Source organism: Chenopodium quinoa, unplaced genomic scaffold, assembly GCF_001683475.1.
Source record: "Chenopodium quinoa cultivar QQ74 unplaced genomic scaffold, ASM168347v1, whole genome shotgun sequence".
Taxonomy (NCBI): Eukaryota; Viridiplantae; Streptophyta; class Magnoliopsida; order Caryophyllales; family Amaranthaceae; genus Chenopodium; species Chenopodium quinoa.
In genome coordinates this window covers 1580553-1598651 of record NW_018742205.1, presented here as the reverse complement: position 1 = coordinate 1598651, position 18099 = coordinate 1580553, and the positions used below count along the sequence as shown (strand labels likewise).

The following is an 18099-nucleotide window of genomic DNA, read 5'->3' as shown; positions in this document are numbered from 1 at the left end:
GAAGATGACAGCCTTATAAGATAAGGTTAGTGCTACCCTTAAGCATCCTTACGCAACCTAAGCTTTGATGACAGCCTTATACGATAAGGTGAGTGCCACCCTTAAGCATCCTTACGCAACCTAAGCTTGTTGATTAGAAAGGAGGCATGCCACTTATGATGCCAGAAGCCATTTTTCATAATTAGATATCCAAGCGGATTGGTTTCTCATTTTTTTTCTTTTTCTTGGTATGCCGCCCCGCTTGCTACCCAGTAAGGCATAGGCTAAAATTGGGCGTTTCTTTTATGTACAAGACTGTGCCTTCTTATAAATGGGAAACTTAATCTCTTTCATATGCAGATAGTTTGCAATTGCTAGATATTGCAATAGCTTTGTACTATTTGCTGCTCCAACCGTTATAAAGTTCTTCGTGTTTAAAGTATTTCTAATCAATGACATGAAGTAATCGTACTTCGATTATTACTGTGCCAACCAAGAATTGAATGCCTTCATTAAAGAACCAATTAAGAATAAAAAACGAATGCCTGACATAGTATGAAAAAATTTAGAAACTAAAATAAATATCACGCAGTTATTTATTGAATTATTGTACAAACTTATCAGAATATGTTATTGATGGCATTTAATCCAATTATTTTTTTTTGGTGTTCTACCCGTTTTACCCTTTGGGCTAATCCGAATTCGAGGATCAGTTTTAGGTGGCTAGGTTTCAGTCCCCTCCAATTGTTGTTACGGAGGATCGAACACGCGGTCCTCCCTATCAAATGTAGCCCCAATTACCACTACACCAACAGGCAACAACCAATTGATGCCTTTAAATCTTTAATCCAATTAATGCATTCTTCTTTGGACATATATTGCTAGTGGCCAGCTTGCACTATATTTTTAAGTCAAGGATTATAGGGTTTGGGGTTTTTTGGGATGTATAAGAGTTTTAAAAGGATGGGGATTGGGGAATGGATAAGTACGGGTTAGTACGAACTACGAAGTATATACTCCATACTAAAATATTTTGTACATACGGAGGATGACAACGTTTCACGTGATTTGGTATTACGTAGTATTAAATGATTTTTTTTTTTTGTTATCAGCTTCTTGTTTATGATCATTAGGGGCTTTAGGGCTATGTTTAAAAATCATATAGTTGAACTGTCTCATTTTGTTATACTCGCATGGTAGTTGTGGATGATAAGAAAATAGTTTTGCTCAGTCTCTTTTTTCTTCCATTTTACGCAATTGTTATTTGTCTTAATCAATTGATATATCATTTACAAGATTAAATTGCTATTCGCTCTCACCGGCTGCCTCTAAATAACTGGAGGCCATCATAGCGTACTGTAAGTAACATTTAGTTGATGTGTACGTTGTCTTTCAATATAATGCTTATATACACCTCTTAAAACTATACGGAGTACATAACAAACCCTTATAGAGGGCAAGTCACAATACACGGAATAATCCAACTTGTTTCTAGTTGAAAGTTGAGGAATGCTCGCATTTCAAAGCACATATGCTCAGAAAACGATGCCTATTGACGAGCCGGGTCACATGTTTTAGAGACTGGTCACGGATTGCCTTATTGTACTGTTATTGTACTTGTATTCTTGTTGTAGTGGGTTACACTACGCGTTTAATCGTATATTTATAGCAAGAAAGTGACAAGCTTTTAGACATCATACAGTACTAAATTTTCACATTATTCTTTGCCCTTAATTGCCATGTTTTTGTGGAAAGACCTTTTCCACCTCCAAACTTTTGAATTTTTGATGGGTGTGTTTGATACAATTTAAGATCGGTTGTGTGATTAACTTTGACATTAACAAGAATTGATTATTAATCTAATCATGAATGACAATAACGAGTATCTGTTGGTATTTGATAATGAGGCGGTCTTGTATTTTTCACCTTAAAATACTAATATTTGGCAAAAATGAATTTAGTTAAGTAAAAATAATTTTAATTTAGTAAAAATAAATCGAGTTTAGCAAAAAATATCCCAAAAGAAATTTTTTTAATTTTAACAGTAAAAATTAGTAACTTTAAAGAACAAATATAATTTGAAAAATATTTTTCAGTTTAGTAAAATTATATAACTTTAGGAAAAATAAGTTATTTTTTGTAAAAATAATTTCACTTCAACAAAAATAAAGGGAAGAGACAAAACCTTACACAAATTTTTTGTTCTCTTCCCGTTGTTTTTGTTGAGATAATTTTTTTTTTACTCAATTAAATTATTTTACTAATTAAAGCTTATTTTAACTGATTTTTTTATTGATTTGTTTTAAAATTTATTTATTTTTACCAAATTAAAATTTATTCTTACCAAATCGAAATCATTTTTTCCCTAAAAATCGTTTATCTAGTGATATTTTTGTAAATAAATCATTAAATAAATCTCAGTCAGCATGTCATTTTCGTAAATAAGTCAACAATTGTAGGGTCCATAATATGTAATAAAAAAAATAATTAATTTATTTACGAAAATGCCACTAAATAAATTGTTTGTTATGATAAGTGAACTTTATTATACAGTACAAAATATTTTGTGAATCTTTATTATTGGAGAATGGAGACTTTAATTTTATTTTTTTCCTAATTAAAAAATCATTTTTTTAAAAAAATTGTTACAAGACTTACAACCTGTAAATATGAGCTATTTTGTTATTGCTTGGTTAAAGTATTACAGCTATACGCCTATACTAGTGCAACAATTATGACAGGAAATCTTCTAAAAATGGTTTTATATATCCATGATTTTTTTCCATCCTACTCCTAACCAAGTAGCCATCCAAATTTAAATGCCATTATCATACAATTAACTATGGAAACAATCTTTTTGATTTCTAATGATTTTTTACCTTAACTAGTTAACTCTATCCAAACCCCCCATAAATATAATTAACAAGGAAAAAAATTAAAAATAAAATAAAAATATCCCATCAAAAAAGATTTTTATTTATTTTTTACAGCTAATATTTAAACATATCTCCAAGAATTTCGTGAGAATTAGGTTATATTATAAACCTTCAACTACCCACCTCCAATATCCTTCCAATAATTTCTTTAAAAAAAAAAAACCTTCCAATAATGATAAAATAATATAATTTTATCTTAAGTCCAATTAGTATACATTTCTGATTCGAAGAATCTCTCGTTAATCCCACCAAAACTAGGAATCTTACCTTTATAACCCTATAAGTTAAACAGAATCTTCATTGTTTTGGTACCATGCATCAAATATTTTTGTAACTTTGTTACACAGAATTTAGAATTACATATTACATCCATATTCATAATAATAATAATAATATGGGTGGTTTAGGGGAAGAAATTGTTCCAGAATCAATGGATTCAACAATGAAAAAAGGCGATACGGATGAAGAATGTTCAATACCACAAGTAAATTTAACCGTGCCAAAAACAGATGATCCAAACATGCCTGTTTTAACGTTTAGAATGTGGGTTCTTGGTTTAGGTGCATGTATTTTGTTGTCATTTGTTAATCAATTCATGTGGTATAGACAAAATCCCATGATTATTACGTCGATTTCGGCCCAGATTGCTGTTGTTCCTCTAGGACATCTTATGGCCAAGACAATCACAAAGAGGGTGTTCTTTCAAGGTACTAGGTTGCAGTTTACGTTGAACCCTGGTCCTTTTAATATTAAAGAACATGTTTTGATCACTATTTTCGCTAATTCCGGTGCCGGAAGTGTTTACGCCACCCATATATTGAGTGCTGTTAAGCTTTTTTATAAGAGGAAGCTCACCCTTCTTCCTGCTGTTCTTGTTATGCTCACCACCCAGGTTAATAAATCTCCTTTAAGTTTTCGTTCGTGTTATTTTATTTGATTGTTTTTAATTTGTTTGGTTCTTTCAGGACGAGTTTAGATTCAGATGTATGTATCAGAATAACTTTAGATTAAATTAATTAAAAGTCTGAAAGGGATTTGGATTCTCTTGTTTTAATGTCAAGGCTTAGGAGGGTTTGGGGAATAATACATTTATTTATTTATTTGTTATTAATCTTTTCCTCGGAGTAAATTCATTAATCGGAGAAAATTTTAGTTTGAATTTCTTGTTTAAGGCCCAGATTTTATGCATTTTTTGTAAATGATAGGATCAATACCCTCATTGTTATTTCAAGCTTTTTTTTGTTTGTAATTTTTATGTTTATGGTGCAGTTATAAGAAATTGTTAATTTTCAAGCACTAAATTGAGTTACTTGGTGCAATGTGTAGCTATTGGGTTTTGGATGGGCTGGTCTATTCCGGAAGTATCTCGTCGAGCCAGCAGAGATGTGGTGGCCTGCTAATCTGGTTCAAGTCTCAATATTTAGGTGAAACTTCTGATATTGGCTGGTTTGTTTTTAGAATTGGAAAAAGATGTAAATGTGGTTTAATCAGTACAAATGTATTTTCTTCTTTGAGGCTTTTGATGAATTGTTGGAAATTTTCGATTGTCATGGCAGGGCTCTACATGAGAAGGAACCAAGGGCGAAAGGAGGCATATCCAGAACACAGGCCTTCCTCATTATTCTAAGTTGTGCTGCTGCTTATTGTGTCCTACCCACTTACCTGTTCATTATGACCACTAGTTTTTCTTGGCTGTGTTGGTTTGCTCCTAAATCTGTTTTAGTCAATCAGTTGGGTTCGGGAACTCAGGCCCTTGGAATTGGCTCTTTTGCTATAGATTGGACTACGATTTCCTCGTACCTAGGAAGTCCTCTGGCTAGCCCTTGGTTTGCTACTGCTAATGTAGCTGCGGGATTTATTATCATAATGTATGCGATAATACCATTTTGTTATTGGTTTGACGTGCTCAAGGCAAAGAACTTCCCTATATTTTCTCAAAGTCTTTTCATGGTTAATGGAACCAAGTATGATATCAAAAGCATCGTTTCCCCACATTTTACATTGGATAAGGCTGCGTATGCCACAAATGGTCCTCTATATCTTAGCACTTTCTTTGCTGTGACGTATGGCCTTGGGTTTGCCGCACTTTCTGCAACCATTGTCCATGTCCTAATCTTCAATGGAAGGTATGATTGAATTATATTGTACAACGTTTTTCATTGGTGATTTTAGTACTGTTTTTGGGTATTGCTAGCCTTTTGTTATAGTTTATCTTTCACTTGACGCTCTGCTGATCATACAGAGAGATATGGGAACAAGTCAAGGGAGCTTTCGGAGCATCAAAGAAAGTGGATATACACACGAAGCTGATGAAGGTCTATGGACAAGTACCAAATTGGTGGTTTCATGTCCTTTTAGTGCTTAACCTTGCTTTGACCCTGTTTACTTGCGAATACTACAAGGAGTCACTCCAATTGCCATGGTGGGGTGTCTTACTCGCTTCTGCGCTTGCTTTCTTCTTCACCCTCCCTGTAGGCATCATTCAAGCCACTACAAATCAGGTACATTGACTTGTTAACTCTTTCTTTACCTTCAAAAATGTAGCATGATCATTGCAACTATCTGCTCTAAACTCTTAACGTTCTCTGTTGTTCTTTTAACATAACAGCAACCAGGTTTGAATATTATCACGGAATACATTATTGGATATATGTACCCAGGGAGACCTGTTGCTAATATGTTGTTCAAGGTGTATGGCTACATTAGTATGAGTCAAGCCCTTTTCTTTATTGGGGACTTCAAGCTCGGTCACTACATGAAGATTCCACCTAAAGCTATGTTTATGGCTCAGGTTTGTCCCTTTTATCTACCCAACTTTTATTTTGTTTAACTCAGTTCTATTTATCAGTTTTTACAACGCTGTCAAAAAACCAATTTCAAAGTCTACAAAATCTTGGAGCCACTTTGAAAGTCAGGCTTTCTCTATCTTAAAGTACTCAATTTGTATAGAGTCAAGATGATGAGGCTTTAGGTTGTTGTAATGAAAAATTAAGCAGAATCATGAATTCTGTTCTTTGGAGTAATGATAACAGAAGTACCTATTATTGTTTCAGGTTGTGGGAGCATTAGTATCAGTAGCAGTCTACACCGGAACAGCATGGTGGATGATGGAGTCAATCCCTCACATCTGTGACCCGTCGCAGTTGCCACCTGACAGTCCATGGACCTGCTCCTTTGACAGGACCTTCTTTTCTGCTTCGGTGATATGGGGGCTGGTGGGTCCACGCAGGATCTTTGGAGACCTGGGGTACTACTCGCACATGAACTGGTTCTTCCTAGCAGGAGCCTTGGCACCTTGCCTAGTGTGGCTTGCTCTGAAGGCATTCCCCAAGCAAAAGTGGATAGGACTCATTAATATGCCTGTTATTTTGGGTGCAACCATGATGATGCCACCTGCTAGTGCGGTTAACTTCACTAGTTGGATCATTGTTGGCTTCCTTTCAGGGTATGTCATTTTCAGGTATCGCCCAAAGATGTGGGAACGCTACAATTACATCCTTTCAGGAGGTCTTGATGCAGGAACAGCTTTTATGACGATTCTTCTCTTCTTTAGCTTGCAATATGCTAGCAATATTAGCCTTGACTGGTGGGGGAACCACTCTGATGATATGATATGCCCGTTGGCTCAATGCCCTACAGCTAAAGGGATTGTTGTGGATGGTTGCCCCGTCTTTTAATCATTCACTTATTCTACCTATTTAATTCGTAGATTCTTTCCAAAGGGATTGTAGTGCGTTTTTTTATTTGATACAAGTATTTTCTCCAAAGGGGATTAGTGATCTAGTTTACAAGGCTCCAAGTAGCTAAATGAAGGGAAGTCTCTGGGACTACTGGGAATTATAATTACTAGAACTGTAGAAGTTGGATTTGATGATTTAGCAATGAAATGTACATGTTCAATTTCATAGAGTTCTTTGGTATTCTTTTATTGGTCATATGCTCATTTTCTTCATTACAACTGTCATGTGTTAATAACTTAATATATAACTTGTAATAGGAAAATGAAGTGTTTCAGAAGTAGAAAATGTAGAATTGCTGAAATAGATGAAAGTAAAACGAAAGAACTTGTCAGTAGGAGGGCGCCCCATTGATCTTGTAGATAAACAATTTTTGTTTATCTATAGGTAAATCGCTATTTCAAGTAGCAACTAAAGTTTACAATATTGCCACTGGATAAACATTTTTATTTATCATGAAAATCACCTTGTATTTTCTTAGTAGGTTTGGCCATTTTCTAAATAAAGAGAAATAATTTGTCATTTCTTATTTTCCTTCACTAGTTTTATACTAGCCCCATATGCATGCGGTGTGCGATAAATTTAAAAGTTAATTAATCTATTATTTATTTAATATTGTCACCCATAAACTGATTCCGTAAGATCTTTCTTATAAATATCGTATCACTAATAAATAAAGCCGATCTCGCAACCAGACCACGAGACAGCGACACTTGGCATTCCAGTTTTTCGCCAAGTATCGCGCCACGTAGGCGACGAATAGGTGTTATTGTGACACATATGATGCTAAGTTAGCGATTTTTTGATAGATTTTTTAAGATAAAATTATTATATAGAGTTTTATTATCGATGGAATTCTAATATTTCATATATACAAAATTAATCATAACTTTTTATAGATATCCTATTACTCAATTATGTTTCCATCATCAAATTCTTTTTAAAAAGTTCTTTAAAATAAGATCCATTTATTTAATCACAAACTTTTATATGTAGCTGGTCAAAGCATGTCACTAACTATTATCAGAGTTAATTCATGAGTGCCGCTATAGGGGTTACTTGGTCAGTGTTATAGTGGTTACTCAATTAGTATTTTAGATAGGGATTACTTAGTCAGTGTTAGAGTTTACTTAGTTAGTATTACATTACAAGGGTTATTCGGTCACTTTTATAGGGGTTACTTTGTTCTGCCAGATGGTGTGGCTAGCCGCATACAAAATGCATTGTTATTTAATTTATTTAAAAAAATAATAGAGAATCAGTAAAAATAAGTTATAATCTGTAAAAATAATTTTAGTTTGGTAAAAATATTTTAAGTTCATTGAAAATAATTTAAGCTCAATATAAGTAATTTCAAATCAATAATAACATAGATATCTTTTTACAAATAAAACTACAAAAAGTACACTATTATATAAATATAAGCCATATGATATCATATGTCTAAATATACACATTATCATAACGGACTATATGACCGTATTTATTAACATTCAAGTAAAAGTATTATTTTAAAATTTTATCAACCATCTAGACATCGGTGGGCACAAAACTAATACGAAAATAAAAAAATAAAAAAAAAATATAAAAAAAAAGACCTCCTTTGTTTTGACTGTGTCATGTGGGATTTGTTAATTTTGTTTTAATTTACAATTTCAAATCGTTAACTTTTTTATAATACTCGTATTTGCTAAACGATAGTTAAAGATGTGCTTGAAAAAAAATGAACATTTTTTATTCACCCAAAAAAAAGTCTTATATTTTATACTTCCTCCTTTCCTTAATAGATGACACGTTTCTTTTATCATGTTTGCCAACGCATAATTTTCACGAGTTATATCTCCCATTATCAACATTGTAAAATTATAAAAAGTAGATATTAATAAAATATACATTAAGACGATTTAAACAAGATCCCACATGATTATGTTTTATCGTAGCTACAAATCACAAAAGTTAGTCAAAGTGTTGTTTGTGAATAGTGCAAAAGTCAAACTGTGTCATCTAAAAAGGTTATTTAAGAGTTGTTTTTTCAACTTTCATTCACAACACTCCAAATTCTCATCCTTACAATTCTAGCCCTTCTATTTTTTATTTTTTATTTTCTTAAAAAAAATAATCAATAACCACCCTTTTTACTCATTAGTACCCATATCACTCAATTAAAATCAAGCCCTTCTATTTTTTTTTTTTAAATAACCAATAATTACCCATTTTACTTGGGGTGACAATTCAGGTTAGCAGGTCGGGTTCGGGTCAGAATACGGGTCAATTTCGAATTGTGCTTTAAACGTATCAAAAATAGTGTATAATTTAAAATTATTACAAAATATGATATTGGGTCAAATTCGGGTTGTTAGGGTTCAATTCAGGTCGGGTTCGGGTTTCGCTCAGTATTTTCTGATCGGGTTCAGGTCAGAGTCGGGTTAAAAAGTTTTTACTCATATTTACCCATATCACTCAATTAAAAAAAATAACCAATAACCACCCTTTAATAATTTTCACTTTTACTTTTTTTTTTTTTCTTAAACATACATCCTACATATAAGCACGGGTAAACTTGTGTTCAAAAAAAAAAAAAAAAAAAAAAAAAGGCACGGGTAAACTCTAATTATCCATAATTTCATATTATGTACTCTCATCCACCAAAAAAAAACAAAAACAAAAAACTTATACAAGTATATCCGATTGATTTTCACAATACGCAGCGTTTGAATACTCCTCCATAAATATGGTTTGAAACCAAACAAACCCAGAGAAAGAGACAGTAACCATGAATTTGAAAAAAACAAACTCCCAAACACCACCGGCGAACTCGCCGACGGGTCAACCGGACTCACAATCGCCATCACCGTCAGCGACGGCGGCAATGGCGGCGGTGGAGGAGCTGGTGGAGTCGCTCAACCAACGGAAAATGTACAGAGAGGTTACACTCGCTCTCCGATCCGGTCTCAGAGACGCGCGAGCTGAGTTCTCCTTCCTCCGAGTTCGCGGCCTTCGTTGCCTCCTCAAGTTCCTTCGTTCCGTCGCTGAGTCTGACTCGGTTATTCGTCTCTTTTGCCTCACTCAATCTCTCCCTGATCTTCAAGGTTTTTTTTCTTTTTCATCTTCTGTTATGATGTGATTTAAGGTTTGATTTTTAGTTGTAAATGTAAAATTGAATTGGTTTTTGTTTTGTTGATTGATTGTTGATTGTGAAATTATGGAAGTTGTAGTTGAATTGATTGTTGAGACATTAGGTTTGATTAATGGCGTCTATTGGTTGAATTGGTGATTGATGCTATGAAATAAATATGAAATCGGAGGAAGAAGCGATTCTTGTATAATAGAAATTTGCAATTGGAAAATTGAGTTTTGAGGAAGATTGAAATGGTAGAAGACGGAATAAGTTCATTTTTTTGCTGTCAATTAGAATAGTTGAGGACGTTTTGTTGAAGGTATTGTATTATATTGGAGTATTGGACCATAGGACACCTTAATTTGTAATTTTGATTATATTGGAACTACCCTCAGCTTCAATGTATTGGAGAATTTTATTACATATATGATTGAACAAACATTTTTCGAGTAAATTTGTCGATTGCTTTGACTTCTGAAAGTAAAAAACTGCACATACTAGTATTTGTGAATGCGAGAAGTAATCAAATAGCACAAGATTGACTTTTTGTTGCACGATGATACGAAGGTGTTCACTTGTGATTGTTCTCAGTCCTTAGTTTGTTTCATTCTTTGAGATGATTTAGACTAAAATATGTTTTTTGGGGCTCTTGAAAGTTTATAAAAGGGTTAAGTGATTGCCTTCTTAATTTGATGGTGTTGGCCTTTTGTGTGATGTATTTACTGTTGGTTATGTATGAGCAGTGGTTCCTGTTCTTTTTCAACATTCACTAAAAGATTCGGAAGAAGATAAGGTGACCAGTTTGGATCATATATTCACTGTTGAACCTATGAAGTTAACAAACCCTTCAACAGATACTGAAGTTGCACTTGCACTTCGTGTTTTGGAAGGTTGCTGCCTAATTCACAGACAAAGTACAATTTTGGCTCACCAGCACAAGGCAATTCCGGTACAGAATGCTCTTTTTGTTATTGTAAATACCTGCTTTTTATTAGTCTCTAATATGATTATGTATATGTTTTATTGGCATTTCTATTCCTACCATCATCTTAGGGTTTAGGGATGAAGTGAGGAAATATATGTCAGAAAGGTTAAAAGAAAGAAGCCTGTGGCTGGTGCTGTTCAGGTCTGAGGTAGTTTTAGAGAATGCTTGATTGGGATCAATAATGAAATAGTGTAAAGTCATGGAAACTGGTGTGTTAGTTTCACCTTCTCTGGAGGGTTCTTAGCTGATTAGCTCTTGCTGAGCATTAACTTTTAGCTCCTCGGCACTATCACCTATAAGTTTTACATACTAGTACTCTGTTTAAGATAAAATGTAAACAGTTGAAGGATAGATTGATAATTTTAATAGCTGAAGGCTACTAAGGAAGCTGTATGATTGTTTATGAAATTTTTTGTATTTAGTTGATTTAAGTCTACGAAAGAAACTTGAGAAGGATTAGTTTCCTGTTACGAGATATGAATATTTAATCATATGCAGGTGTTAATGAATATATTATCGAGTAGAGGAGCTCTAGAGCAAGGTGCCAGTGTTGATGCTTTGATTGCTTTGATGTTAGATTCGACAGCTAATCAAATGGTATGACATCTTAATTAATTTCAGTATAAAATCTATCATCCATTATACAAGTATATGTTTAATTTGAATTCTTGTAATATTTTGTATTTCTCTAGGATTTTGAAACCTGTAATGGTATTGAGGAAGTTGCTGCAATTATTAGAGACAAACAAGTTGATGAAAATCTCAGGTATTTTCAATTCCTGTATCCACTATGTATCAAGAGCTTTATTTCTTTTCTTGTTTTACTATTGGGACCTTTGATAGTGCTCATGGTAGATATGCATTTAGCTGCTTGGCGTGCTAGAAATATGTTTATAGAAATATCCATCCAATCATCCATGATCCATACCTTGCCTTTGTTGTGATACTCCAAGAAGATGTAAGATAACCTTGATTATTTGTGTACTTTATATGTAATCACATCTCGCTTAATCTCTTGCCTTGGTATACTTCGCAGTATCACACTAGTGACTAGGCAGACCTATCCTAGTCAGAATGTTATGGAGTAAATTTTCTGTCAACCACATAATGATAGTGATCTAGCTGTTTGACTTTCTCCTGCCTGCAAATCAATCAGCTCAAACATATAAAGCTTTATCTATTACTCCCAGTATCCAGAATCAACTGTAACATTGTTAAAATAACCAGTAATGTAACAGCCAAATTTGAATGGAGATGATTTATTTGTCCACATTAGATTCTTCTGCTGCAATCCTTATGCTGACACTCACTTTACTATAAATAGGATGAAATGTGGAGAATTTTTGTTATTACTCATTGGGCACGTGGATGGGAGAGATATGCAGCCAATGGCAACAGTACATGAGGACATACGTCGACTTCTAGGGGAAAAATCTGCGTCGTTGATATGGGCAGCTAGTCAATTCGGCTCAACTCTTGATCCAGAGGAGAGGATGACAGCTCTGCACATCCAAGCTCGCAGAGTCCTGGAATCGCTTGATCTCTTTGGAGTGTAGCAGACAATTAGTGATTTTGGAAGGTTAAGAGTACATGATTTACTGATCTTGTTTGGACAATCCATATGCAGAAGATTGGTGCCTACAGTTTTGACTTTCTATTATGTCTAAGCTTCAAGGAGTGTAGGTTAGCCAAGTTGCTGTCTCTGTTGCTATCCTCTGTTGGTGCTTCTACCATTTCTCTGCAAGTCTGGTTTTTGACTCTTGCCTGGAATGCTACACAGTAACTTTTTGTATGTCAATTTCATTACTCTGGGTAGCTGTATAGAGCTTGTTCATCTCCCATGGAGTCATGGACCACTCACCATGGTTTATTAAACATATGTCGATGTATAGATGACCATACATTGTGGGTTGACTTTACTGTAAATGATAGTTTCTGTTGACAATCGGCATTAACTTTGATGCTTTATTCCTGATTAAAGTAAAAGATTTTTTTTCCAGATATTAATATTTGATAAATAGATTTTTCTGTTCCCTGAGTTTCCTTGAGAATGTTTTCTCAGAGGCCAGAACTTATCCAATTTCTCTGTTCCTAGTACCTTTTTTTTTTTTTTAATGGAATTATAGCACAGTAAGTGATACTCGGGCCTTGCATAGAAAGGGCAAAGTTAAATCAATAAGCTTTAATAAAGGACCAAGCTTTCTACTAGGCCAAGGAGTTGTAATACTATGATTGCTTGTTATCCAAAAAAACAAAAAAGTTTATAACATGTTGATGCAGTTTATTGTGATTATGAGCCAATTTTTGTTACCGGGATTAAACAATAAAATAGGTCAAGTTAATTGTTATTCCTAATTATGTTTGGATAGGTTGGTTAGACAATTTAGGGAGATTTGTTATTAGTTATTACAGATTTATGGTAACTTTAACACATTAGAAAAACAAAACCGTGTTAATACAACAGAGCATCAAAACTATCTACTCCTACTTCGAATCAAACTTTCCAAAAATTGAAAAATAGGTGTGACGTGATTGCCAAGTGAAGCCAGAACTCATATAAACAACACCCACCAACAATATCCCACGTGTTCCACAAAACCTACACCTACTTGAAAAAAGCTGTTGTCTTCAACTTCGCAACTCTTATTAAGTCAGCACTCCTGTCCTTTTTATAAACCCCCTAAAAAAAGCATAAACAACCCAAAATCAAACTGTTTTATTTTACCCGATTAAACATCAAACATGTCCGGAGATTCTGCCGGAAAATCGCCGGAATTTTCGCCGGAAAACGATTGGATTAATCTATTGAAGAACTTGGAAACTACCCAGATTGCTGAGGTTTTTGATGGGGTTTGTTCAGATTGTCAAACTCTTCTTAAATCTCGAATTCTTTCCCTCTCTAATCGTAAGATTACTTCAAACTTTTTTTTTTTTTTTTAAGAATTGATTTTTTTTTTCGCTCTTTTAATTACTAATTTATTTGCTTTAATTGATTTTTGTACTGAGTTTGGTTGGATTTTTTTTAATTTTTTTTGTACTGAGTTTGATTCAATAATTGTGAAGTTGGGAATTGGGATTATGCAAGGTTGTAAATTTTAATTTTGTTGGGGTTAAAGGAGTAGAAATTTATAATCTTTCACTGCTAATATATATACACAGTTGAGTGATTTAACAGTGATTGTAATAACAGATTGTTAGAAAAGATTGAATCTTTGGAATTATTACCTCCATTCGGATATAATTTAGTTATCGCATTACTAGTTTATATGAGGTTATACACTATCAATTTGACAATTAATTACACACGGAGGGGTACTCGTGGAAAAATAACAATTTCAAGACTTAAGCATGTTTTTTGCTAAAAAAAAAAAAAGGTTATGTACGCATGTTTTTAGTATGAAAGGTGCACATATGACTTTGGTCTTTGATTTTGAAATTATAAATCAATGTCAACACTAATACACTATTGTAATATGTTTCAAGAGATTTACGCATTCAAGTGGCGTAAGGGAGGATGAGATATATGCAATTGTAATCTACAAAGAAATTGCTTCTTAATGTGATAGGAAATTTGTTGATAAATCTAATGATATGTTGTTCAATTTCTGTTTCCTGTTATTTTGACTGATTGAAGATGAATATGATATCCTTGATCAGTTTATTTGTGATTTGTAATATGCAGAACATACTGTCAAAGAATCCAATGAAGTCGGTGTCAAAGAATCCAATGAAGTCGGTTTATCAATGTCTATTTCGTCTGAAACAAGTGCAAATTCTACACCTTCTAACAATAACCAACAACATAGCAACCAGGAGAAAACCCATCTTAGCACAGAATCTGTCCATTCAATGAGTCAAGAAACCAATACGGATTACGAATCTCCTTCACCAGCTAATCAGAAGCCACAACTGCGTGATCTTTTCAGTAACCTTAACTCATCTCCGAGTAATGGAAACCATGTTTCTCCATCTACTAGTGCTAATGGATCGTCAGATGAAGAGGAGTGGCGCAGATTTTCACAGGTTAAGAGGAAAAAGGATTTTGTGCATTATGAGAGGGTAGATGGGAAGAGGGTAAATGTGGTGCAAGGATTGGAACTTCATACTGGAGTTTTTAATGCTGAAGAACAGAAGAAAATTGTCGAATCTGTTTACAACTTTCAGAAACTGGGACGAAAAGGGCAGCTTATGGGTATGTTTGTGAATCTCTTTGCATCTTTTAAGGGCTTTTTTGGTACTCATTACTTTTAGTGTCCAAGTGTATCTTTAGATTATCCTTTGAGTCTTTGACTCTTTGTTAGTAGATTTGTGATCAAATAGAAAATATGGTTTCTCAAAAACCCGGTTTCAGTTTTCAAACAAACCCCAAAGCAGAATATTCTGAATGATATCAAGCAAACTCTGTAATGTACGCGATTAAGATGTTGCTTGTCTTAATTTTTCGTTTGGTTTGGATTTTTGTAGAACGTACTTACTCTGAACCAAAGAAGTGGATGCCTGGGAAAGGACGTGTGACCATTCAATTTGGGTGTTGCTACAATTATGCAGTGGTAATTTTTATAATTTCCTTTATCTTCTAGCTTTCTCTTTTGTGTTTTGTGATCAGTTTATAATATCTATGTTTTATACTTCGTATTTCTAAATTTACTTGCAGGACAAAGATGGAAATCCTCCGGGAATAATTAGGGATGAGGAAGTTGATCCCATGCCTCCCCTATTTAAACAGATGATTAGCAGAATGGTGAAGTGGCATATCCTGCCTCCTACATGTGTCCCTAACAGTTGCATAGTGAATATTTATGATGAAGGTGATTGTATCCCTCCTCACATCGATCACCATGACTTTCTTCGGCCATTTTGCACCGTCTCTTTCTTGACAGAGTGTAATATCGTCTTTGGTTCGAATCTCAAAATCTTAAGCCCTGGAGAGTTCACTGGTCCAGTTTCCATTCCTCTTCCTGTTGGGTATGCCTTTTTCTTGTTTGATTTAATTTGTTAATTTCTTGAACTGTTAATGTAGCTGTGAAAATCTCAATTATTTTTGTACTATGATCAGCCACCTGAAGAGGTAGTATAGTTATGTACTCCTGTGTCCTGTCCTGTATTAGTTGAAAGTCTTGATGCATGCATACATAGCTTCTTAGGGTATCCTTTAGTCAACTTTTTGGCAAGTTCTCTCTTTTCTTTTAACTACATGTCATCCCCTTTATCTTTCTGCGGATATGGTACAGCTGAAATTATATAATACATTTGTATGATGCTCGCCAAATATTTCACTGCAAGTCTATAATTATGGCAATATACCACTAAGTGGCACTAACAAAGTATTGGCAGAAGATATAATAAGTTGTGATTGACTTTTTTATGTGCCAAACTAGGGGAGGGGTTAATTTTCTTCCGTAGATTGTTGTTTTAATGCAGACACTGATCTATTCAGTAGTAATTTCATTCATCAGACAAATGTTCAGATTGGATAATTTTGGTGTTCAGTTGGCAGCTCTTTAAACCTTTTTTTTTTTTTTTTATCTTTTAACTTACCACGGTGCTGATATTCTTTTTATGCTGCAGGTCGGTTCTTGTTCTAAATGGTAATGGAGCTGATGTTGCTAAGCATTGCGTTCCTGCTGTCCCGACAAAAAGGTTTGTCTGATAACTCTATGTCCTAGAAACATCTGATATGACATTACTAATTATTAATGTGTACTCTTTATTTCTTTTTCTTGTGTTCTATATTTTGACATTGTTTGATATCTTGCCTTTTTTTAGGATTTCTGTCACATTCAGAAGGATGGATGATAGCAAAATTCCTTACCAATTCTCTGATGATCCTGAATTGCTGAACTTAAAGCCTCTTGTTCGATCTTCATTGCCCAAAGTAGGCATAGCAGTCCAAAATCAACATCAAGTTAATAGAGTTAATGGCAAAGCAGATAAATCAGATGCGCAAGAAACAATTGGCTTATCAAACTCAAGAGAAACAGTGAAGAACTCTTTTGTCCTCCAAACAGACGACTTCCCCCCATTAGGTGGCTTCAAATCGAGGAAACGTTGAATAAGTTTGGTGTGCATGGATGATGAGTGAGGGTTTTTATCTTGCAATGATGCTTTTGTTCTCATGTTGTATCATTAATGTGCCTTTTGATGTTTCACATTAATTTTACTTTATATAACTTCAATTTTTTTAGAGGGATAATTTTAAAGATATATTTCTTATACCATTATACTTTGGAAAAATTCACGGGAATAATCCCACGTTTGGGCCATTCATTTTTAATAATCCCACCTTTGGATTATTATTTAATAATCCGACCTTTACCTCCCATTCTTTTTTTATTGGTCCCATTTGACCAGAAACCGATTAAACCGGTCAAAAAAAATTTAATTTTTTTTCTTTTCTCTGTCCTTCCCCGAAACACCACCAGTGCTCCACCCACCACCACTGCACCACTCCGGTCCCATCCCAACCGGTCCTTATTCCACCCAACTCTTCTGCATCCCCGGTTCCACCCCTTCCCGACCACCGCAGCCAACCCCCACCACCAAAAACTCCCACAAACTCCCCACCCCACCTGACCACAATTCCCTTCTCCTTCACGAATAGCAGCCTTGCTGCTGTTGTCTCTCCTCGCACCAACAATAAAAGCCCCACCGCGGCGCCGCATCACCAATTCCCTAATTGCGTAACAAATCACAGCCAACGCCACCAATTACCACCAATTCGCCACCCCAATTAGCAATTCACCACCAATTTCAACATTTTCGCCCACCACCGTTGATTTTGTTGAAATTCGTGATGGACGTTGATGATGGGCATGATGCGTGAAGCTAAAGAACAGAGCAACCACTAGCTTGACGGTGATGATGGGCTTGATGTGTGATTGACGGTGCAGTGGTCGGAGATTTTCTCAGGGTGGGGGAACGTGGGCTGGTCACCGGTGGCTAGCAGGGCAGAGGGAAAAGGGGTGGGGTGGTCGGATTTCAGAGGGGAAGGGGGTGGGTGGTCGCTGGTCAGATTTGGGAGAGGAAGGGGGTGGAGTGGTCGGATTTGGGAGTGGAAGGGGTGGTTTCAGGTGAAGGGGGAGTGGGGATGCGGTGGTTTCATATGAAGGGGGTGGGGCTGTGGTGGTTGTTCGGTGGTGGGTGGTTGCTTGGGAATTTTTTATTTTATTATTTTTTCTTTAAATAAATTTAATTTTTTTAAAAAAAATTTTTTACCAATCACAGGCCGCCACGTGTCATGTAACCTGTACAGGTTACATGACCTGTTTGACCAATAAAAAAGAATGGGGGGTAAAGGTCGGATTATTAAATAATAATCCAGAGGTGGGATTATTAAAAACGAAT

General features: G+C 34.9%; 3 protein-coding genes across 3 annotated transcripts; all 3 read left to right on the top strand.

Annotated features, from left to right (window-relative positions):
- Window positions 1–2449: 2449 nt before the first annotated feature.
- LOC110728258 (oligopeptide transporter 6-like) lies at window positions 2450–6850 on the top strand. The gene is made up of 6 exons (XM_021907935.1): window positions 2450–3807; window positions 4242–4339; window positions 4472–5041; window positions 5158–5416; window positions 5524–5706; window positions 5969–6850. The coding sequence occupies exons 1-6, from the start codon at window positions 3310–3312 to the stop codon at window positions 6590–6592; spliced, it is 2232 nt and encodes a 743-aa protein (XP_021763627.1). The 5' UTR covers window positions 2450–3309; the 3' UTR covers window positions 6593–6850.
- Window positions 6851–8891: 2041 nt separating this feature from the next.
- LOC110728251 lies at window positions 8892–12758 on the top strand. Its single transcript, XM_021907930.1, has 5 exons — window positions 8892–9741; window positions 10514–10719; window positions 11254–11352; window positions 11448–11521; window positions 12080–12758. The coding sequence occupies exons 1-5, from the start codon at window positions 9426–9428 to the stop codon at window positions 12309–12311; spliced, it is 927 nt and encodes a 308-aa protein (XP_021763622.1). The 5' UTR covers window positions 8892–9425; the 3' UTR covers window positions 12312–12758.
- Window positions 12759–13225: 467 nt separating this feature from the next.
- LOC110728242 lies at window positions 13226–17973 on the top strand. Its single transcript, XM_021907918.1, has 6 exons — window positions 13226–13660; window positions 14438–14947; window positions 15220–15305; window positions 15410–15720; window positions 16324–16395; window positions 16522–17973. Exons 1-6 carry the CDS (start codon window positions 13498–13500, stop codon window positions 16805–16807), a joined length of 1428 nt encoding a protein of 475 aa, XP_021763610.1. The 5' UTR covers window positions 13226–13497; the 3' UTR covers window positions 16808–17973.
- The last annotated feature ends 126 nt before the right edge of the window (window positions 17974–18099 follow it).